The sequence below is a fragment of the Choloepus didactylus genome, chromosome 19 (genome assembly GCF_015220235.1).
Source record: "Choloepus didactylus isolate mChoDid1 chromosome 19, mChoDid1.pri, whole genome shotgun sequence".
In the NCBI taxonomy this organism is placed as follows: domain Eukaryota; kingdom Metazoa; phylum Chordata; class Mammalia; order Pilosa; family Megalonychidae; genus Choloepus; species Choloepus didactylus.
In genome coordinates this window covers 53180062-53204823 of record NC_051325.1, presented here as the reverse complement: position 1 = coordinate 53204823, position 24762 = coordinate 53180062, and the positions used below count along the sequence as shown (strand labels likewise).

Genomic DNA, 24762 nt, shown 5'->3' with positions numbered 1-24762 from the left:
TGATCCTACCCTTTTCTGTTCCCCTACTGTGGTCAGAAAAGTGTGTCAGCCCAGCGTGGGGCACAGAATAGGTCTCCAACCCAGCACCCAAGGTTATCCAAAAGCACAAAGAAAACCAAGTAAATAACCAGATAAGCGATGTCCCAAGGAAGTAAAACAACCTTATGTGCTTATTCGACAGAGTAAACAGTTAGTCAAGCAGGATAAAAGGTTGATTTGGGCTTTGAAGGTTGGAAGGTATTTGGAAAGGCAAAGAGAACGTGACAGGATGCCAGGCAGCAAGAACCTAAAAGCGTGCTCCTGGAGAGAGGCAGCATGGAGAAAAGGGGGAGAGGGGAGTGCTCCAGCATGAAAATGGAACCCATCCCGTCTGTGGTGAAGCAATGGCTACAATGGGGGTTGGCGAGAGATGAATCTGAGATGACGGAAGATTCTTCAAGTGGAAGAGCTTGGCAGACTGCTACAGCTGTGGAGTTAGAATACAGGTCAGGACTAGAGTCTGAGAAGGAAGTGGCTTCCAAAGGGAACAGCTGAAAAACAGAAAGTGAAGGAATTCTGTAGAGGGAGAGGTAATAAAACAGAGGGCTGAGGGCTGAAGGAAGAGAAGGCATCAAAAGAAACAAAACAATGACAGGGATTTGAGGAAACCAAAGGGAGAAAAGAGATAGAGGTGGCAGTACCAGAAAGCAGAGTAATTTTGCAATATCTATCAAAATTATGAGCACACATAACCTTTTAACCAAATTAGTTCACATCTAAAACTTTATCATATAGAACTTGTCAACCCACCCCAATCAAGGTGTTGGAGTGAGATACTTCAGGGCTCTGTCCTCCCACAGAAGCTTGGACAACCAGCAAGAACCGGCAGAAACATCTTTCTCAAAGCTCCAGAAAAAGTTAAAGGACTGCAGTAACAGGATGAGTACCAAATCAAGAAAAAGGCTACTTAAAAGCGTTAGGATCTTGCTACCTACCGCCCTGCCCGCCCCTTCACCCCCACAATGATTCGGCACGCTCCCAGTGCAGATCACTGGACCCAGTTCCAGAGGGAGCAGAGTAACACTCGTGCACAGACTGGATGCATGTATGTCCAGTCCAACTTGTCTGGTGGTGGCCTGAGGGACTCGCCATTACAGAATTTGCCCTGGCCGTAGGACACACAGTGCAATGCCTGTATGTTTCCTAAGGAAGAGGGAACACTGAATCTGGTAACTGGGGAAATTTCCAGGGCCACATCCGCATGACTAAGATGAGATACATGTGCAGAAAGGACCAGGGAGGCCCCCAAGCTGTGGCTAGTCTCTAAACTCATTGTAGGGATACGCTCTGAAGGACAGGATCCCCACAGGCCAATCTGTAAAGACTGGGAAAGGGGTTTTGTTTTTTTTTGTTGTTTTTTTTGTTAGCTTCTGGCATTTAAGGAAAGCTCTGTCAGAGCACTAGCAGGATTGAAGCTTAAGGAACAGAGGCCTCAGAGTCTAAACTCCAGCAACAACACATTAAAATATCAAAATGTCCATGTTCCAACAAAAGGTTACAAACGATACAAAAAAAAAATACAGGAAGTGATAGCCTAGGCAAAGGAGATAATTAAAGCCTAAGAAACCATCAATGAGAAAGAAGAACAGACCTGGGACACATCAAAGACTTTTTAAAAATGATCCTAGATATGCTTGAAGAGCTAAAGGAAAACATGGACAAAGAACTAAAGGAAATCAGGAAAATGATAGATGAATGTAAAACTTCTTGAACTTGATAACTGCACTTAAGGGGGATACATAAACAAATATCCTTGTTCTTAGGAAAATGTACATGGCAGTATTAAGTACTCAAGGAGCATGATGCATATAACCTGCACTCAAATGTTCAGAAAATGACTGAAAGGCTAATAGATAGGATGACAGACTGATTGACAGAATGATCTGGGAAATGTGGCAAAATGTTAAAAATGCCATATCTGGGGGATAGGGGTATGCTGGAGATCTCTGTATGGGGTTTTTATTATTTCTGTAACTGTCCTGTAAGTTTGAAAGTATTTCAAAATAAAAAAGTTTAAAATTAAAAAATTATATAGATAACACAGGTAAAGATATGTAAAAATGTATGGCAGCATTTTTTAATGTTATGAAAAATTTCAAATATACAGAAAAGTAGATATTTTAACGAACTATCGCTTATAACCAGCACCTAGATTTAAGTTTGCCATACTTAAGCAAAGAAAATGAAGAATTTTAAAATAAGACATTTCACCTAAGTATTTCAGTACGTTTCTTACAATGTATTTCCCTACAAAAATACAATGCCATTATCCCACCTAACAATCAACAATAATTCTTTAACAACATTTAGCATTCAGTCTTTAATCAAATTTCCTAATATTGTCTGGCAATAATCTTGATGTTTGTTAATAAGGGACCAGTTAAATAATAGTACAGCCATGTAACAGAAAGATGTGGAATCACTAAAACAGGAAGCAGACCTACATGTATATATGTGGAAGAGAGGCCCCCAGAATTGGTTACAGTATGTAGACGAGGCTATCATTTGTACAAAAAGGAGGCATACATGAATCTCATAATGGACATTCAAAAGCTAGAAATGTCTTTGGATCTTAATGATTTTGTATTTTTCTATATATGGTATTTTAATTATTCAGTTATTAGCTTCTAGACAGCACTATTCAAATGCTAATGAGCTCTCAATGAAGACCACTTCTGATGCAGTGAAACTAGAACTAGTTTAGGAGCCAAAAGACCTGGGTTCCAGTACCAGTTTTGCCACTTAACTAGCTGTATAATGTGGGCAATCCATTTAACTTGGGTGATCCACCAGTTTCTTCATTTATTCACTTCTAAAAATAAGGGCAGAAGAGCTAGTGGGAGGAACTGATCTAGATTACCTCCACCATTTTATTTAACATTCTCTTTTAGTTTTCATAATTATCAATGTAACTGAACCCATTTAGCTAACTTTAAAATGGAAAATGGGTAGTGAGATACGTAGGTAGGGTATGGTGTGTGTGTGTGTGTGTGTGTGTGTGTGTGTGTGTGTGTGTGTGTGTGTGTGTGTGTGTGTGTGTGTGTGTGTGTCTAGGCACACTCAATCTTTCAATTAGTAATTAGTTATTAAGAACTGTAACTAAAAACCTCTTAAAGATGGAGTCGAAAACTTGGCTTTGGGGTGTTTTTCATAAGACATGCCTCTTATTTTGTCTAGTAGAGACAAAGAATATGTACCGTGCAGCTACTTTAGAACTGGAGAAAACAGAATAGCAGGTATAATGATCATTCTAGGTTGGCATCTGCTGACATAAATTTCAATAATTGTATGTGTAATAAAAGATATAAATATTAGAAAGATGAATATTAGCATCAAATAATGAGACTGATTTAATTCTTTTGAATGAGAAGAATCAAAATTATTTGTGAATGTCTGAAAAATATTTTGACTGATCTCATGAAAGGCTGGCTGGCCACCGTGGTGTGGCATTTACTTTTTATATGGGGCTATTTTTATTATACTAAACTGTCAAGTGGTAATGTAATACATTCATCATAGATTAATAAATCTGAATGTAGAATAAATTGCAAGAATATAAAGAATCATTGGGGACAACTGATGCTATGGAAGGGAGCCAGAGGACTAGGGGAAAGGGCTGGAGAGATTTTTAGAGTACACTGTTCACACCATGAGCTGACTATAAAGAAACAAATTTTAAAAACTGCAGAGGTGACAGAAAACAAGGACTCCAAAACCAGCTGGGACCATGGGAAATGTTTTATCATCAGGATGATGGGGTGGAAGCCAGACTCTAGAGGAGATAAATGTGAAGATAGGGAAGAGAGAGCAGCAGCAGCTAAAAAACCACAAGATTGAGGGCAAGAGAAACAATGCTACTAGAGAACCTGCTGGACTAAATATTTCTCCCACCAATTAGACATGGAAGACCTGAGTATGTCTGAAGGAACATGAAGGTAAACAGCAGGTAGAGAAGAAAGCTGAAGGTCGGAAAAGAAACATGGTGGATGAAGTATTGGGAGCAGGGAATAATATGTGACATTTACTGGGCTCTTACTCTTTCTTCCTTCACACAGGGGGAATGACAAGGACAAGGACTGCAAACACAAGCGCTCATGGGAGGGAGCCAGTATGGCACATGACTGAAGCAGGTTGCGTGCAGCAAGGACACACGTCCTATTTAGAGGGGGCAGTGATTACTAGAGCAAGTCGATTCTTCCCAGAACTTTTAATTTTTCAGATGTAGAGCATCAAGATTGAGAAATCTTCTAATTTTTAAAGGTTAGAGAAATTAATACCTGTGTGGGGCAGACATATCCCACTGGCTGTCAGTATGTGACCTCGGGGGTGGAATTGAAAGCTCCTGAGATGGACTGGAGAGATAAGGAAGGAACATATCTGATACTCTGAACTTCTTAGTTAAAAGTGGGATTCAGTGTTAACTGCAGGAAGGATGGGGTCAGTTAATGTCCAGAGCTTAACGAAAACAGATTACACAGTAAAGCCACTAGAGGGTATGCTAGGAATTACAGGGACTGCCTAGCCACGACAGGGCCTGGCTGAAAGGGGGAGGAGGCACCATGGGTCAAGACAGTGCAATTCTGTACTTTGGGGAGTAGGAAAAGCAGGAGGAGAGATGTTCCATCTTTGGGATCTGTCACAGCACAGTGTTAACAGGCCAGAGAGCCCAGGGTAAAAAGTGGCTGCCCTGACCAGAATTTGGACTTGGCAAGAAGCTCAATAAACTCAGAAGAGACTCAGGGTATTCCTGAATTAGCCAGTTGTATCTTTAAGATTTATGATAGAGAAGAAGAATGGTACCAGGCCTAATAAAATTAGCATTGACAGTTGCCCTAGTACCCTCACGAAAGCTCAGGCAACGTCTAAAGACTATGCTCCACCTTTTAAAGCAATGAAGGTGAAGACTGCCCAAAAAACTGGGTATATCGTTCAAGAGAAGCAGCCTGAGATAAATGGGTAAACCCAAAACTAAAGAGGAAGTTATGCTAAGACTTAGTCTGTCAATCATATTAAGAGGGAAGGGTAAGATCAATCGCTGAGATGAACCAAGTCCATACACTTTTTGACAAGAGCAACTACATGCCAGTCTTTGATATTTAAATAAAATATCAAAGAACTGATAAGCCCTTTCCTAATATTTTCATCTAAATCCTCCTTTCCCACAACTACGAAGAAGCTATTCGCAAAGAGAAAATGACAACTTTATGGAGGAGAACAAACTTGGTGGATGCACTAAGTGATCCCAGTTAACATCACTAGTAATAGGACCAACAGTCACCACAAGACCCCTCACGTGGCTCACACAGGACACGTCACTGACGTAGCAACCCTGTCAAAAAGGGCAAGACCTGAAACTAATCATGAAGAAACAGACAAACCCACACTGAAGAGCATTCTACAAACAACTGAACTGTCCTCCTCAAAAAACATCACGGTAATGAAAGAAAAGAAAAACTGAGGACTAAAAAGACATGACAACCAAATATAACACAATGAATGGATCCAAGATTTCAACTGTTAAAATTTGAACATGGATTCCACATTAGATTGCATCAATGTTAAATTTCCTGAAGGTGATAATTAAACATACAAAAAATGGGGTTTTGTAAGAGAATGTCCTTAAGAGATACACACTGAAGTATTTAGGAGCAAAGGGTCATGGTACCTATAACTAATTTTCAAAAGATTCAGCAAAAGAATACGTACATATAGAGTATGGTAAAGCAAATATAGCAAAATGTTCATTTATGAATCTAGGTGAAAGGTACACAGGAGTTCTTTGTACTAATTCCTGCCATTTTTCTGTAAGTTTGACTTTTCACATAATAAACAGTAAACAAACAACCACACAACTCTTACCACAGATTTGGTATCCGTGCTATGGGATAATCTGCAGTGTTCCACAAGTCCTTCCTGATCAAAATTTTTCTCAGGACAGTAAGGGCAAGGAAAGGTATAACGGTTTGGGACATTCCTGAAAGGTGAAAGGCAGGAAAACAAGAAAAAACCTCTGTGAGTACCTTTTCACACAATTTCAACCAATGTACACTCCAAAAAGGGACAAAGTTCACTGTGACATGACAAGAATTATGAGTATCACTTTAGAATGAGCATTTTGAACATAATGGCACAGCTAACATTTGATGCGAACATCAGAGTTGCCACCCTCCCCTCCTGCGTCTGCTCCCCCCCCAAAAAAAACTTAGATTGGCTTTAGCCAGCTTAACAATTATACCTCCACTTTCCCAATCTCATATGACAAAAGTCTTAAACAAGCAGTAAACAACATCTGTTAGCAAAAGATGACCACCTAAGAGATGACTGAGTCATTTACCTTGGCTGAAGGGATGCATCCTTTGTGGTGGCCTTCACACCTTCCATGATGTAATTCTGGTATTTGGAACAGGTGGCCACGTGGGCCCGGATCTTGGATAGGACGAACTAAAGAATCAGAGTTCCCAAATTAGTTAGGATTTTAAATCAGGCCCAATACAGTTCTAAAACAAGGGCAAGATGGAAACTAGGCCCACACCACCCAGGTAAACAATCTTACCAGACTCCTGGCTGTGCCAATGGGGCAAATACCATTTGTTAGAGCTGCTGTTAATATAAGGGATGCTTTCACTTGACCAAATCAGGACATCTGCTTCCACTCTAAAATAACTCTCCTAGAGGCTTGCTTTATTCAGCATATGTTCTCTTCTCACAGATACACTCTAAATCCAGTAATGTTTCTTAGGTTTTCTACATAGCATTTAAACTCATCTCCTTACAGCAGGCCAAGAATCATACTCCATTCAGTGCAACAGAGAATAGGGCTCAGTTACATAAAAGGGATTAAAGCTAGTAACTATAAAGTATTAACTGCCAAATTATTATAGTGATCTTAAAAACAACAACAAAAAACCTGAATTCTATCTTCCCTATAAAATCTAGGTTTGGCAACAGGAAGATGAAAAGAAAGAAAACCCCGAAGAGTGTTTATCACAGGCATTCTAAAAAGAAACACATGTAAGGGATGAAGAAAGAAGGTAATTGGTAGAAGAAAAACATTTCTAGAAGTATGCCCACAGTACAATCACTAATTTTTAAAATGGAGGAAATAAAAAAAATACAGGGAAAAAATACCTTTTTGCATAAAGACAGATGAAGGAAATAGGAATCTCTCTGAAAGAAAGGAGAGATTAAGGTATATCCTTACCATGGAAAGAGGCAAGTGTTAAAAGAATGAAACTGACATGCAAGACTGTCAGTCATTAAGTGAAAAAAATCAACTTTAAATAATGGAGGTAAAAATGCCCAAAAGGACATTACTGACACAATTGAAAAAATAGGAAAATGGGCTGTATACTTTGTAACAGTGTTGCATTTCTTAAACTTGATTTCTGTACTTAACATGGTAACATAAGCGAGTGCCCTTGTTCTTAGGAAATGTACATAGGAGTGTTAAGCATTAGAGGAGCATGATATATGCAACCTACTCTCAAATGTTTAGAAAACAGAGAGGTAGATGGGACAGATAGATAAAATGATACAACAAATGGGGAAAAATGCTAATAGTAGAAAGTCTGGGTGGGGGTATGTTGGAAATCTTTGTTATTGTTTCTGTATTATTTTTGCAACATTCCTAAATAAATTTGAAGTTTTCAAAATAAATAAAAAAAAAATCCAGTTGTAGAAGTATGTATTATAGTATGACCCTATTTTGTAAAAATCCTAGATCTGTTTGTAAAAAAGCTATATCTGTGCCTGTTCAAGGGTAGAAAATGTTACACATCCTTCTAAATTGAACCATTTTTAAAATCACCTCTGAAGAATGGGGTGGAGAACAAGCTACATTATTTTATATTGTCTGGAATTAATAAAATTTTAATGATTTTAAGACCAGTAAGATTATCAAAATGAAATAGCTCAGCCATTGCCACAGTTAACGAGCCATGCACCCATACTAGTCTGTCACCTACCCATGCTCTGACTTCAGAAATGAGATAGCAGCTCTACATTTTATCCCATCTCATCATAGAAAGACACCGACACTTCCATGTTACTTTCACATACATTTTTACAGCAGCCATGGCAAGAAGTCTCTGTGCTCTCGATCTGCCGCTCGAGCTCCACGGCTCGGACGCCAGGTACCAGAGCGCTGCGACACACCCCACAGACAGGTTTCTTCGGCTTCAGACATTCCTGCAGGCATGCAGAGCAAAAGCTAGAACAAGACATACAGAGAACCTCCGTCATGCATCATGGAGACAAGCCAACAAAAACGGATAAACTTTTAAAGAGACATCAATGAACAACAGATTAAAAACAATTTGCTCCCTACTCCTGATTCAAATACTGAGTACTCCTAGGCCAGAAAGTGGGGGGCAGGAGGGAAAACTACAAAGAACACACAGGTCCAGTAACACAAACAAATGCAAACTACTGTGAGATATGGCAGGGTTGAGGTAACATAGTGAAGTTTCAAACCTTTGCCCTTAGCACTGAGGGATCTCAGTGGGATTCCCTGAACCTTAGTTTTCTCCTCTGTGAGATGGAGAGAGTAGTACCTGCCTCTAGGATTGCAGGGAGGATGAAATGATGCATAGCAGACACTTAGTACAGTGTCTAGCACATGTGAAATGCACCATTAATGGGAGCTGCTATCACCAGAGATAAACGCAAAGTGCTATGGGACACAAAGGCAAGAATAACTAGTTGTGACTGGAGAAGGACAAAGCTGGTAAGACTTCAGAGCAGCATTCACAATTAGCCTTAAAAGGAAGAGTTCAGCTAGCAGAGGAAGGTAAGAATATTCTAGACCCTTAGGCTTAAAAATCACGATGAACTAACAGACTTTTACTTATAAGCAGTAAGGAGCCAGAGGTTTAAAGCAAACTATCAACAAGATCATATTCAAGTTTTAGAAAAATAACTGATGATATCATGGACAACAGTTTTTTTTAAATATATTTTTTTATTTTTTAGGTGAGAGGAGATATGAAACTTGAAGTAGAAACAAAACAGATGGCTAGAGGCAAGGGACTGTAAGGGCCTGATTGAGACAACAGAAAATGAATTCAAGAAATGATTCAGAGGCAGAATCAGCAGGACATAGTAACTTAACTGAATTTGGAGATGGAAAGAAAGAAAGTCAAAAATGACTGAGTTTCTACCCTGACTGCCCAAGTAGGTGGTGATGCTGGGATAAAGTAGGAAGAAAGAATGGATTATAAGGCTTGAGAACATCCTGGCCACTCACCCAACCTGGCAGATTTAAGACAGGATAACAAAATCTGCCAGGAAGAAGTCAGGATGTATAACTAAAGGCAATCTTCTGTATGCTTGATAGTTTTTTACTGTTTCTCTTAAGAATTTTCTTTCTCTTTGTCATACAACTAGATGTTAATGCTGCTAACAAAATTTTAAACCAGGTGGGGAGAAGGCTGAGGACTCAGTGGTCAACTAGTTGACAAAGTCCCTGTCCTCATGATGCTTATGTTCTTGAGTGGAAAAAAACACAAATGTTAATTTCAGATTGTGATTAAGTATATGAAGGATATAAAACAAGGCAAAGAGATTAGCTTAGGTGATCACAGAAAGCTTTTATGAGGTGACATTATATAATTTGAGCTAAAACCTAAGATTAAAAGAGAGAGCCACACAGATCTAGACAAAGAGTTACATACTGATGATATCAAGTGCAAAGAGGTGTTCAAAAGGCAGAAAGGAAGGCCTTTGGGGCTGCAATGTGGTAGACAACAGGAAAGGAATAAGTGATAAGGTCAGAGAGGTGGGCAGGGCCTTGCAGCCATCACATATTGTACCAGAGTAACCCAAGAGGGCACAGAGGGCCCCAGAGGGCATCATGAAACCAATCCCAGCATGCAGATACAAAGCAGCTCCAAAGTCTCCCCGCAAGCCACAGTGAAGTATAGCTCATCCATCCAATGTTCACAAGCCACTTTGTGCCTGAGTCATGCCCAATAAACAAGCCTGCTTTTACAGTCCTTATATCTTGGGCTGGCTTTCAGTTTCTATTTCCTATTCTTGGGCATTTCTCACATTCAGCCTTCTGGATGCTCCACCGTTTCTGTTACGATGTTATTTAGAAACTCCCTCCTCTTGGGCACCCAGCCACCTGCCCTTCCCCAACTGTATTCCACTAGATTGGAAAAGGAAACAGACACTCAGGGCTTGAAATAAAGTTTTATAAAAACCCAATGTCCCAGTTAGAATTGTAGGGATACTCAAGTTTCCAAGTATAAAAATTAGCACAAATTAACTAGGAAGAACAGAAAGGAGCAGTTGGCTGCAGCTGAAGGAAACTTCTGCTGCCCTCACAGAAGTGCTTCCATCTGTCTTCAATCAGCATTCGACTACTGAACAATGCCCCTTGTCCTCCGACTGGGAAAGGTTCATTTGGCTCAAGTAAATCTCAAATCTTGCTGCTTTTCAGTTGGTAAACTGTGCTGGGTCAAGCCTCTTTACAAATGTTAATAGTAAATGAGACCCATTAATTAATCCAAAATTGGGTAAACCTGAGGATAAAGAGGGCTGATCTAAGAAGAGGACCCAATGAAAAGGCTACCTAGACTCCATTTCAACTCTCATGAAGCTTGCTTCCACCATTAATTTCTTAGTTAATTCATTCATTCCCCAATCACTCCTCACATGTCTGATTCTTGTAATACTCTCCAATTACACAATGAGTTTTTACAATAGTTTGAACATTGCACAATGAGTTTTTACAACAGTTTGAACATTTGTCAACATTTAGAATCAGTTCATTGGACTGTGAATTCTGAGGGCAGAATCATCTAGTTTCTTACTATTTCCCAAGAATCTGAGACACTGGGGGCCTTCAAATATTCCAGTCCGTTGAACATAAGATTGGAAGATGGTCAGACACTGTGCTGGACACTGAGGGGCCAAACAGCTATGGTCACCACCCTCACGATCCCTAAGTTTTGCTCTGTGCAAGGAAGAAGGAAGGAAGCCCCAGGAGAAAAGTGGGAGGTGGGAGTAATTTAGATGGAGACGTGATTAGGGAGGTAATTTAAACTGGGATTGAAGGCTGAGAAGGACTGGGGGGTGGGGGATGGGTACGGATAAGGTAGGGAGAGTTCCAGGTAACGTGAACTGAAAGTAGACATGGCCAAAAGCTGGAAAGAGCTTAGTGTACTTGAAGAAGTGAAAGGTGGCCAGTGTGCCTAGGGTGCCCTCGCCAGCACCAAGCACAGTTCTCTGGTCTGGCAAAACAGTCACCTACAGTCCAGTTGGGAAGAATTAAGCGATGGTCCCCTCACCTGTAAAACCCGCTGCCAACCCTCCTCCCTTGCAGGATTCTGTAGGAATAAGTAAAAATGCCTGTGAAGCTCAACAGGTGCCTATCGTGTCCACTAGCCAGTAAAAGGGTCCCAAGACCAATGCCAAGGTGATGCCCATAAGAGTTGAGGAAAACCAAGGAAGAAATGCCAGCTCTCAGTGGCAAGAAGAGGGTGGCCATGTTTTCTATAAGTCTTTCAACTCCATAGAGTGAGGCTTACATTCAAATCCCCCCAACCTCAAAGCATCTACCACAGCCCAGGACTTGTACTGGACATTTTCATACAAATCTCCTTTAGTAGTCATAACCAGTCTATTAATAGTATGCAGGCCATAGAGACTTAATTTAAATTAGAATGAAACAAACCTGTACACAAGTACAGTTAAGTAAGCAGAAATGCTAACAATCCCTAACGGCCGCCCCACACCCCCTTTCACATTAACGGCAGACTGGCTAGATCTGCATAAAGACTTCCCCTTTGTTCTTTTAGTCTAGTTCAGCATTTCTTCAACTTTACCGCACATTAGAATTACATGACAGAGTTGGATACGTAGCGCCAAATGTACTATACATTTTAGGGGCGACCTAAAGACTATTCAATTCTGGCTTTCCAAGGGTGCACTTTATGCCATACCCAACACGAAGCGGAATATGACGCCCCTGTCAAGAGTGGGAAGGAGTCTGACAGCCTCCTGGAACCCAGTAGTTGCTCAACAAAACGGCAAGTATTGTCCCACTAAGGCAGGCAGAGGGGCGGGATAATGGAGGTGAGCGGTGGAGGGGGGGGGGACAAGAGCGTCTCGCCAACTTTCATGGGCCTTCGAGAACCCCGGAGATCCTAGCAGAGAAGGAGCTCTAGGCCGGTGCTCCCGTTCGGGAGACACTGCCCGTTCTGGCCTCAGCCCTCGGCTCCATACCCGTCCCAGTCAGGCGTCCCCCTCCCAGGCTCGGGCCCGTCGCTTACACGTGTCCGCAGGGCACTTGTACCGGCTTCTCGTACACCTCCAAGCACACAGGACACGTGAAGCGGCCCAGGGGGTCGGCCTCCGCCGCCGCCGCGGTCCCCGCCAGCTGCGCACCGCCCTCACGACCCTGCTGCTGCGCCGCCATCTTGCTGCAGCTGAGCGCCCCGCAACGGCGGCCGAGAAGGAAGAGCACGAGGGGGCGGGGCTGAGGCGGCGCCCGAGCGAGCGCACGCGGAGCGGAGCCGCCAGCTGGGGCGAGGAGGGGCGGGGCCTGTGGGTAGGCCCCGCCTCCCAGCCCCTCCAAGTGGAGAGAGGTTAGAGGTCGAGGGCAATCTGGAAAATGTGGAAATCAGATCCAGAAGCTGGCAGAAGTAAGACGGGCTTTGTGCTTGGGTCACCGTTTTGTATCACTGTTTTCCAAATTTAAATTGTTCAGCGCCACCTGTACGACTAATAGTTCTCTTCAAATCGAGTCACTTTTTCTTTAAACTTAAGCAAACAAATCTTAAAAGGAAATCAGATATCCCTCCTGGGTTGCAAATAGAAAATCAATGCCACCTATCATTTATAGAAGGGAACTGTAAAAGTAAATACAATGGAAGCAAAACAATATTATTAATTCCAGCTGGATACTGTTGCTACTGAAAAGGGAGATTAGTCATCATTAGAGAGGTGTTGAAGACAGGCTAGCGCCACGCTGAGCCTCCTAGTGAAGGAGGAAGTCTTGGGAAGCGCTGTGTCACTGTATGAGTCAACGTTATTTGATATTGTGTTCACAGGCGCCTGAAGATCAAGTCCAGCTCCTCTTTGTATAGATGGGGAGGCTGAGACCTGAAGAGATTATCTCCATCTCTCAAGAGAGGAGCGGGCCTAGAACCCAGGTGTTTAAAACCCAGCTGTCTCCTCTTTCCACTGCTCCAAACTGGCTCTAGTGTGCAACCCATTTGACAAGATACATCTTTTTTAAAAACATGCCTGCTAACAATTCTATGCGGTCCTCTTAACCATGAAAGCCAAGAATCAATTAAATCTTCACCTCCAAATGCCAAAGAGGTCACACACAGCAGCGAGGAGTCTATACAGGACAAGCAAATCACTTTCTTAAGCCAGGTTAATTGAATGCAAACTTGTCCCCTCCCTTTTCCCTCTCCCAACCCTCTGAGTTGATTTTCCTTGACCTGGTGGCAGCGGGAGGATTATTTTTAGCTGCGTATGTGGGCATCTTTCCCCCAATGAATAACTTGGCTGCGAAGATAGCAGCCCTAGTGGGCCAATGCTAAGGTACCTAAGCAGCTGTACTCTTCACCCACAGAAACTGTGAGATAATAGATGTGTGTTTAAGCTGCTGAATTTGGGGTCATTTATTTATCAGCAATAATAGCAGATACAACCTATTTTGTGGGCAATTTGCCTTTAGTTATCAAAGTGACAAGAGCACAAACCCTTTGATTTACCTTTTCTATTTCCAGGACTTTATCCTATTTAAATAGCCTGTGCTGTCCAATGCATGCAGCTATTTAAATTCAAGTAAATTGAAATTAAACAAAATTAAAAATTCAGTTCCTCAGTCTCACTAGCCATATTTCAAGTGCTGAAAAGCAACTTGTGACTAGTGGTTATGCATTGGACAGCATGGATCTGGAACATTTCTATCAATGCAGTAAGTTCCGTTGGACAGCGCCACTCACATGTATCAGAAAGATACATACAGATGTTCAGGCCAGCCTCTGCCACGGTAACAAAACACTGGAGGCATCCTAAACAATGAACAGGGGAATGATAAATAAATTCAATGGATGTAATTCCTGGACTGTCAAGCAACCTGAGGACATCAGGGATTTTTGTCTTTTTTTTTTTTTTAACTGCTATATTTTCAGCTTCTAAAACAGGGCCTGGTACATGGTAGTTACTCCATACGTATTTGTTAAATAAATATAGAGGTGATCTGTGAAATATATTTTTAATTAAAATAACATCAAGGTATTGAATGATAAGACTAGTATCTGTATGTGTTTGTATATGATACATAGATGCTTCTGGAATGTATGGTAACTAACATATGGGTTTGCCTGGGGCTGAAGAGTTTCCCAGGAGGTGGAACTTTCAGGGTTAAGGCTGGGAAAGTCCCGGGCAAACCAGGATGAGTTATCACCCTACTGGAAGAATCTCTGAGAAACTGATATCAGTGACTACCATCAGGAAGGGAAAACTGGGGCCTGGGCCCAGGTTCTGAGTCGGGAGGAAGATGTATTTGTCATTCTAACCCCTCTTGTTTTGTCTAAACTTTTGTACAAAGTCCATGCATCACTTTTTTCTTTTTCAGAATCAGGACATTTTTTAAATTCAATTTTATTGAGATATATTCACATACCATACAGTCATCCAAAATGTACAATCAGTTATTCACAGTACCATCATATAGTTATGCATTCATCACCCCAATCTATTTTTTGAACATTTTCCTTGTACCAGAAAAAGTGAAAATAAGAATAAAAAATAAAAGTAAAGAAGAACACCCAAAACACCCTCCCACTCTATTTTTCATGTAGTTTTTTGTCCCCATTATTCTACTCATTCATCTATACACTGGAAAAAGGGAATGTGATCCATAAGGCTTTCACAATCACACTGTCACCTCTTGTAAGCTACATTGCTATACAAGGCTACTTGGTTGCAGTTTGATAGTTTCAGGAACTTACTTCTAGCTATTCCAATGCATTAAAACCTAAAACGTTATCTATATAGTGCATAAGAATGCCCACCAGAGTGACCTCTCGACTCCATTTAGAAACTCTCAGCCACTGAAACTTTATTTCATTTCATTTTGCATCCCCCTTTTGGTCAAGAAGATGTTCTCAGTCCCACGATGTCGGTTCAAAATCAGGACATTTTAATATTGATACAACCCAATTATTTATAGACCTTATTCAAATTCACTTTTTAAGTGAGAATTAAACAATGTTGCATTAGACCTTGTGGGAGAGAACAGTTGAGATGAATTACACATGACTCAGATCTCAAATCCTGTAATCCTCAGACCTCAGAGCCACATCTCAGTCTCAGGCCTCAGGTAAAATTTATCACTATACTTATCAAAATTGGGCATAACTGGGCCCGTTATGTATTACCACATTTATAAACCTGTGGGCAGACATTTTTATCTTATCAGCTGGTTCTTCATGATTGCCAAACTGGTAAGAGGGAGCCAGGAGGAATTCTCATTTGTACCAGTAGGGGGCATAAGAGTATCTCACAGGCTCACCTGGCCGGACCAGGTGGACCCTGCCTCCCTCATTCTCTCCAGTTCCTTAAGTGTTTTCTGCACCCTGCCCATTCTGGCTTACTGTAGTCAGCCTGGGAATAAAATTTGAAAAGACACATTCTCAGCTTATAAGGAACTCTAACAGGGGAGATGCTAGAGTGTAAATATTCACTCAATATACCTTCTAGGTGCCAGGCATCCTGCTAGGTTTGGGGGATACAGCAGTGAATGATTTGAACACAACAGGGAGGAATTGATGAGGCTATTAAAAAAATAAGACTGGACATGAGCTGATAGTTATTGAAGCTGGGTGATAGGTACATGTGAATTCATTATTCTATTCTGTTTATTTTTGTATGGTTTAAAGTTTTCCCAAATAGAAAGTTTTTCAATGTGGTACATGAAAAAAGACACCATTAAGAAAATTAATAATAAACCATAGACTGGGAAAAATATTTGCAGTATATGTCTGATAAAGGACTTGTATCCAGAATATATAGGATGTCCAAATGTTTGATGCAATTTTGAGCTTTAAATGCTTTTGTTTATTTAGACTTTTGGGATACCCTTATAAAGAACTCCTAAAACTAAAAAATAAAAGCACAGTGCAATAAAAAATAAACAAAGGGCTTGAATGGACACAAGGGAAGACATATGAATGGCCAACAAGTTATATGAAAAAGTGCTCAAAACCATCAGTCATTAGGAAAATTAAAACTAAAATCACAGGATACCGCTACACATCCACTACAATGGCTAATATCAAAATGGTTGTCAATGAAATGTTGATGAGGATGCAGAACAATTCATATATTGCTGGTTGGAATGGAAAATATTTGGAAAAGCTTTAGTTTGGCATTTTCTACTAAAATTAAACTTGCTTATCAAATGACCCAGCAATCCCACTTCTATATGGGTGCTTGGTTTCTAAATGTCTTGCTAATTGTGAAGTCCTCATTTTATCATTAGTCAACTTTTCAAGTCACAGTATACATCTGAGATGCAATTTATCGTTGCTGATAGTGGGTTTAAATCCCTATTTTAATCAGTTTGCCTGGTAATATCCATTTTGGGGGGGTATAGTTATTGTCAGGAATTACTAGATCATCATCATTTTCAACTCATTATATGGGTGGCCCTTGATTTAATAGAAACTGTAAAGCACTGTGTGAAAGTGATGAGCTGGTGGATCAATTGATCAGCTGCAATGTTCTGGGGGCAGCGTTTTTATGTGATCATTCTTCTGTGTATTTCCTGTTTAAAAAACAAAACCAAAAAAATGAGCATCCTGATTTGGTAAGCCCAGGCAGAAATTCCTGCTTCCATCTGGATCTTTCTAAGGTAGCTTTCTCAGCTAGCACCGCTATTAACAGCAAGGATCAAAATAAACATTATTGAATATGGACTGTATATTAGAAAATAGTATTGTATCAATGTTAAATTTTCTATTTTGATAATCATGCTGCGGTTATTTAAGAGTCTTTGTTCTTATGAGATATATGCTGAAATATTAAGGGGTAACATTACTCTCATGTCTGCAACATACTCTCAAATAATTCAACAACAAAACATAAACAGAATGATTGATAAAGCAAATATAGCAAAATGTTAACAATTGAAGAATCTGGGTGAAGGGTGTACAGAAGTTCATTGTACTATTCTTGCACATTTTCTCTAAGTTTAAGTTAAAAAAAACAAAAGGTAAAACAAAGTATCAAATAAACTAAAGAATATATTCTCAATTTGCTATTTCATAGAAATTAAAAAAGGAGTCATGAAGCATTTTCAATCACAAAAGGATGATGAAGCATTTTCAGTCTCATTTCTCTCATTAAATTATTTTAGTAATAAAATCTTTTGTTGTTTGTAAGCATAAGAAAGTTTTTTGTACCATTAAGAAATAAAATAAAATATTGTTTAATATTTAGGCCATTCTTTTTTGTAATTTTTATTTTATGATAATGTAAAATAATTTTTATTTTGAAATAATTTCAGGCTTACAGAAGTTTCAGAAATAGTTTAAAGAAATCCCAGAGACCTTTTCAACACTGTTCTGGTTTGCTAATGCTGCAGAATGCAAAACACCAGAGATGGATAGGCTTTTTATAAAACGGGGGTTTATTTCGCTACACAGTTACAGTCTTAAGGCCACAAAGCATCCAAGGTAACACCTCAGCAATCGGGTACCTTCACTGGAGGATGGCCACTGGCGTCCAGAAAACCTCTGCTAGCTAGGAAGGCAGCTGGCGTCTGCTCCAAAGTTCTGGCCTCAAAACAGCTTTCTCCCAGGACGCTCCTCTCTAGCAAGCTTGCTCCTCTTCAAAACATCACTCACAGCTGCACTCCCTTAGTTCCCTCTCTCTGAGTCGGCTCATTTATATGGCTCCACTGATCAAGGCCCACCCTGAATGGGCGGGGCCACGCCTCCATGGGAACATCTCATCAGAGTCATCACCCACAGCTGGTGGGGCACATTCCAAGCAAATCTAACCAGCACCAAAATTTCCGCCCCACAAGACTACAAAGATAATGGCATTTGGGGGACACCATACATTCAAACTGGCACAACCACATTCCCCAATTTTATTATATTTATAATTTTTTATAGATAAATAGACACACACATGTGAATTTTTCCTGAACCTTTTGAGAGTAAGTTGTAGACATGATGTCCCTTTACTTCTAAATATTTCAGTGTGTATTTCCTAAAAACAAGGATGGTCACTTACAAAATCATTGTAAAATGATAAAAAAGAGGAAGTTAACAGTGTTATAGCAGTGTTCCCTAAAGACCTTATTCAGATTTTATCAACTGTCCCCATAATGTCTTTTTATTTACTATACATATTATATATATATATATATATATATCACTAATAAACTTAGTGAGTGAAACTTGTATGGAGTCTCAGATAGGGATTCCGGTATTTTTTCAGGGTTTTTGGGACTACTGTTGACTTGGGCTTATCATACAATGGCTATTTGGCATATCTAGCTGAAGTTTGCATAGGAGTGACCTCCAGGACAGCCACTTGACTCTATTTGAATTCTCTTAGCCACTGAAACCTTATTTTGTTGCCTTTCTTTCCTCCCTTTTTGGTCAAAAAGTCATTCTCAACCCCTCAGTGTCAAGGTCAGGCTCATTCCTGGAATCCATGTCCCATGTCGCCAGAAATACTTTCATCTGGGGGGATGGGGTCCTGTCCCATGCCAGGGGGAGGGTGATGAATTTATTTGCAGAGTTAGGTTTACAGAGAGAAAGCCCACATTTTAGCAACAAAAGAGGCTCTCTGGAGTGACTCCTAGGCATAATTATAGGTGGGCTTAGCCTCCCCTTTACAACCATAATTTTCACCCGAGCAAGCCTTAAGATCGAGGGCTTGATTTATAAAGTAGAGGGTTCCTAAGTTCACAAAGCATATGTTATGTCCAAGATAATCCATCCATATCTCACGTTATCATCACTTAATTGTACAATCCTCATAACTCTCAATTTTAAACAATTCTCATAACCCAAAACATCTCATAGCTCTTATCAGACCTTACTTATTTGTCCTTATTATTTGTATGGTACCAGTAAAGTAATCCTATTAATTATTATTATTTTTTTTAAAAAATATTATGAGATTTATTATAGGAATTGGCTCACACAACCATGGGGATGGGCAGGCAAGTCTGAATTCCATAGGGCAGACCATAAGTTGGGAATTCTGATGAAGGTTTCCATGAATTCCCCAGGAGAGGCTGAAGTAGAGGTAGGAATTCTTTCTGACTGCTGAAATCATCAGTTCTCCCTTTAAGGCCTTCAAATGATTAGATGAGACTTCTCTTGTGGCTAAAGGCAATCTCCTCTGTATATTGTAGATGGGATCAGCCATAGATGCAATCAACTGCCTGATGATTTAAATCTGCAAAGTATCCTCACAGTAACAATCAGGCCAGTGCTTGCTTGACCAAACAACTGTACATCATAACCTGACCAAGTTGACACATGAACATAGCCATCGCGTGCAACTGGGACCTTTCCCCCATCTGCAACCCTGAACGATAAATCCACCCTGTGATTGGTATCTCCACCCCAGATTCCCTCTCTGCTGGAGTCCCTGATTCCAGACTAACCTCTGCCCACACCCAGCTTCCTGTGTGCCAGCCCCAGGAGAGCCTCTCCCTGTCAGTATCTGCAGCCCTCCTCTCTGCCCACGGCCCGCCTTGGCATGTGCAACACTTCCCCCACTTAGGGGTCCTGTGCAACCCTTCAGTCTAAATGAAGTAGACATGTTTAACTGGTGATGAGAGCCAGTCCACACTAAAATTATTTGGTTCTGAACTTCAAAAAAATAAATGGCTGTATTTTTCCTGTCCCCAAGGGTGTTCTGAAACACACCTACCAAGGAACTAAAAATGATATTCTTGAATGTGGCAGGATGGGGAATAAATCCAAAGATTCTGACCTTTCTTCCCAGGTTAAGCCTCATTTCTGTACCAGCCTGTGGCCTTTAGACACTCAATTCTTTTCTGCACTGGTTTTTTTTTTTTTTTTTTTAATTTTATTTTGAAATAAATTCAAAGTTATGGGAACAGTTGCAAAAACAATACTAATCCCATACAAAGAACTCCAGCATACCCTGGTCTCTCTCCCCTGATACTCCAATCCCCCAACTTTAACATGCTGTCGCACTGCTATTTCTTTTCCTCCTTCCCTCCCTCCCTCCCTATCAACCATCATCTATTGCTCTGTCTTCTGAACATTTGAGAGCTAGCTGCACACATTCTTGAACAAACACTATAATTCACATATACAATTCCCATGAACAAGAACATTCTTTTATGCAATCCCATTAAGCGCCGCTAAGAAGTACAAGAGATTCAACATTGATACAAAGCTTACATTCTATATATTTTTTTTTTCCTTATGTCCCATCTGTGTCCCTTTGAGCCTCCTGTCCTCCATCCCCAGATCCCATCCAGAGTCATCCTTGGCATTCAATTGTCATATATTTAGACTTTTTTTTTTTTCCTCAATTGTGGCAACATATATACAGCCTAAATCTTCCCATTCCACCCCCTCTCTAACATTCCATTAGTGGGATTAATCACATTTAGAATGTTGTAATGCTATCACCTTCCCACCATCCTTTACTAGAAATTTCCCATCACCTCAAACAGCAACCCTAAACTAATTTCTTAACTCCCCATTACCCCTTCCCCCATTTCTCTTAACCCGTACTCTACTTTTCATCTCTATGGTCATATTCTCTGATTATTTCTTTGTGTTTACTGTGGGGCTTAAAATTAATCTCTTAAATCCATAACAATCTTGTTTTTCTTTGATACTAACTTAAATTCAATAGGACACATAAACTATGTTCCTATACTCCTCCATTCCCCCACCTTTATATAGTTCTTGTCAAAAATTACATATTTTACATTGAGTTCAAAACCTCTGATTTGTCATTAGAGTTTGTGTATTATATATCATGTAGGAAGTAAATAGTGGAGTTACAATTCAAAGATTATTGACTTCTATTTGTATTCCATTGTGGTCAGAGAATGTGCTTTGAATATATTCAATTTTTTTTTTTAACTTATTGAGGCTTGTTTTATGTCCCAGCATATGGTCCATTCTGGAGAAGGATCCATGATCACTAGAGAAAAATGAGTGTCCTGGTGATTTGGGATGTAAGGTTCTATGTATGTCTGTTAAAATTCTCTATATCTCTTTCTCCTTTCTTTGTTTCTCTGTTGGTAGGGTTCTCTTTAGTATCTGAAGTAGGGCAGGTCTTTAACTGGCAAACTCTCTCAGCATTTGTTTGTGGAAAATTTAAGCTCTCCCTCAAATTTGAAGGAGAGTTTTGTTGGATAAAGGATTCTTGGTTGGAAATTTTTCTCTCTCAGGATTTTAAACATGTCACGCCACTGCCTTCTTGCCTCCGTGGTGGCCGCTGAGTAGTCACAACTTAGTCTTATGTTGTTTCCTTTGTATGTGGTAAATTGCTTTTCTCTTGCTGCTTTCAGAACTTGCCCCTTCTCTTCAGTATTTGACAGTCTGATCAGAATATGTCTTGGAGTGGTTTATTTGGATTTATTCTATTTGGAGTTCGCTGGGCATTTATGCTTTGTGTATTTATATTGTGTAGAAGGTTTGGGAAGTTTTCCCCAACAATCTCTTTGAATACTCTTTCTAGACCTTTACCCTTCTCTTCCCCGTCTGGGACACCAATGAGTCGTAAATTTGGACGTTTTATTTTATCTAGCGTATCCCTGAGATCCATTTCAATTTTTTTTATTTTTTTCTCCATTCTTTCTTTTGTTCTTTCATTTTCTGTTCTGTGGACCTCTAGGACACTGAGTCGTTGTTCAGCTTCCTCTAATCTTGTATTATGAGTATTCAGAGTCCTTTTAATTTGGCCAACAGTTTCTTTTATTTCCATAAGATCTTCTATTTTTTTATTTACTCTTGCAATTTCTTCTTTATGCTCTTCTAGGGTCTTCTTTATGTCCCTTATATCCTGTGCCATGCTCTTCTTCATGTCCTTTATATCCTGTGTCATGTTTTCATTCCTCAATTGTAGTTCTTTGATTAATTGTGCCAAGTACTCTTCTGATATTTTGATTTGGGTGTTTGGGATTGGGTTCTCCATATCATCTGGTTTTATCATATGCATTAAGATTTTCTGTTGTTTTTGCCTCTTGGCATTTGCTTTGCTTGATAGGGTTCTTTCAAGTTGTAAAAAAAATACCACTCTAATTTTTCTGAAATACAAGTTGGTGGCATACACTTTCTCTAACTAACCAGCAGATGGTGTCTGCGAGTCACCTATACCCCTCAAGTCAGTTCTCTTCAACTTTGTCTTTGTGGTTTGTGGGGAAATGATTCTTGTGGGGTTCAGTTGGTGAACTCAATTTGGGTGTGTTGTTGGAGCTGTCCGCCCTGAATGCGGAGCGTGTGTCTGGGTGGTTAGGGAGGCAGGACAGCTTTAATATTCAAACCTCCCAGGTGTTCCCAGAGATTCAAGGCTGTTGCAAGAGTCTAAGCCTTCATTTCAGTTTTGCCCCAGATTTTCTCTGTCGCTGACCCACAAACCACCAGCATTGACGTAGCGTCCCTGGGTTTTCCGAGCGGGCCCCTCCTCTCAGCTGTGATCTTCCAGGACCTCTGCTGAGGGAAGGCTGTGCTAAGTCACAAGTGCATGCCATCCCTCAAGGGAAGCCCCGGGCCACCGGGCTGTGCAGGGGCGCTCTCAGCCTGATGCAAAGATGGCTGAATGGGGCATCTCAAACCCCCCCCCCACTTTCGCACAGTTCCTCCTTCCCAGCTCTGGGACAACTGGTGCAGCTCTGGGCTGTGGGCACGGCCCCGGGCAGGAGTGTCTCCAGCCCACCGGGGAGCCAGCTGCAAGCAGCGGGGTTTCTTTCTCCTTTCGGCTCTCCCCTCTGCTCCCCTGGCCCTGAGGGAATCTGCAGCAGGCTATCCTCCACACCAGACACCGAGAGGTTGGCTCAGCCCCCTCCTGCTGTGCTTCACTGCGTGGTTCCCACCGTCGCAACTGCAGCCACTCCTGGGTTTTTCCCTTTTTTTTTTTTTTTTAAAGAACCAGTCCATCTCCAGACACCAACCCCCGGCTTCCCCACACTGCAGCACGGCTGCAGGACTTTCAGCCAGCTTACTCACTCGTTTCAGAATGCAGACTCCCGGTTTCACCACGTGCATGGTCCCTGGGTTCTAGCAGACCTTGTCCAGCTGGTGCATTGCTGAAACCGGTATTCTGGGTCACCTTCTGGTTTTTATCTAGTATTTTTCACAGAGGTGTTTTTTTTTTGCTCTGTCTCACCTAGCCACCATCTTAGGTTCTCCAATTCTATTAATTATAGTCCCTAGTATGGAATAGGTAGATTTTTTCCTGTATACTCTTCTGTTTTCAACTCTCTGTGCTGGTGTCATACCTTAGAAGTATATCATGCAAGCACCTATCTATATTTGTGCTGCTTATCTGTGGGAGACATGCCTTTAAACAACCGCTTTCAATCCTATTTGCCTTCAATATAGCTCTGATATTATAATCCCATTAACAAACAATTGTCACCCCTATCCATTCCCATACGTTTGAATTCACCATCATTAATGTTAGGTAAATCTCCCCACCCACAACACACACACAACCCACCCTTAGAAAATACTCCAGGAAGCTCTCTGCACTCACAATGGACATGACTGTTTACATAAAACCCACTCTTAGCTAATGTAGCAGTTTGAGCGAGAGCAAAAACAAAAATTTTCCATAATATAATAACCTCCCTGACTTCAAGTCCTTATCTTACCCTGAACAAACCAATCCCCTGACATCAACTCCTTATCTTACCTGTCCTAAGCAAACCAATCCCCTGATGTCAACTCCTTACTTCTCTATTTTACCTCAACCCCTCTCCCAAAAACTATAAAATTGTGCTCCAACCTTGTTCAGAGCTGTTGCCATTTTTTGGCTTCAGCCCAACTGTGCATAAATAAAACTTTCTCCGATTGAGTTTTGGTCTCTTCTCTAACTGGTCAAAAAACCTAACAATTAACATATCTGAATATATTAGATGATCATTCCCCCTCACTAGCTTCTGTCTATCACTAGGTCCCCAATATTGATTTTACATTGTTCAGAGAGTTCACAGAAGTTGTAACATACTATATCTCTCCTTTTGTGTCCCACTTATTTCACTCAGCATTGTATCTTCAAGGTTCATCCATGTTGCCATGTTTCAGAACCTTGTTCCTTCTTACTGCTACATAGCGTTCCATCGTATGTACACACCATGTTTTGTTTATCCACTTGTCTGTTGAAGGGCACTTGGATTGTTTCCATCTCTTGGCAATTGTCTTGTTCCCAATCTTAGGGGGATGGATTTCAGCCTCTCATTTTTGAGTACTATGCTGCCTGTGGGTTTTTTACAAATGCCCTTTATCATATTGAGGAAGGTCCCCTCAATTCCTACCTTTTGAAGTGTTTTTATCAAAAAGGGATGTTGAATTTTGTCAAATGCTTTTTTAGCATCTATCAAAATGATCATTTGATTTTTCCCTTTTGATTTGTTAATGTGTTGAATAACATTAATTGATTTTCTTATGTTGAAACGCCCTTGCATGCCAGGAATGAACCCCACTTGGTTGTGTATAATTCTTTTAATGTGCTTTTGGA

The 24762-nt window shown here is 40.6% G+C and overlaps 1 protein-coding gene across 2 annotated transcripts in view; it reads right to left on the bottom strand.

The window, feature by feature from the left end:
- Positions 1 to 12484, bottom strand: part of LOC119515384 (zinc finger protein SNAI1-like) — a 37829-nt gene extending 25345 nt beyond the window's left edge. The window contains exons 1-4 of one of the 2 annotated variants that reach the window (XM_037811270.1): positions 12315 to 12484; positions 8098 to 8248; positions 6374 to 6480; positions 5899 to 6013 (exon numbers count right to left, since the gene is read on the bottom strand). In XM_037811270.1, the coding sequence (XP_037667198.1) occupies positions 5899 to 6013; positions 6374 to 6480; positions 8098 to 8248; positions 12315 to 12460 (519 nt within the window). In that variant the 5' untranslated portion in view covers positions 12461 to 12484. The remainder of the gene's footprint in view (positions 1 to 5898; positions 6014 to 6373; positions 6481 to 8097; positions 8249 to 12314) is intronic. The other variant, XM_037811271.1, reaches the window with a different exon arrangement.
- Positions 12485 to 24762: the final 12278 nt, after the last annotated feature.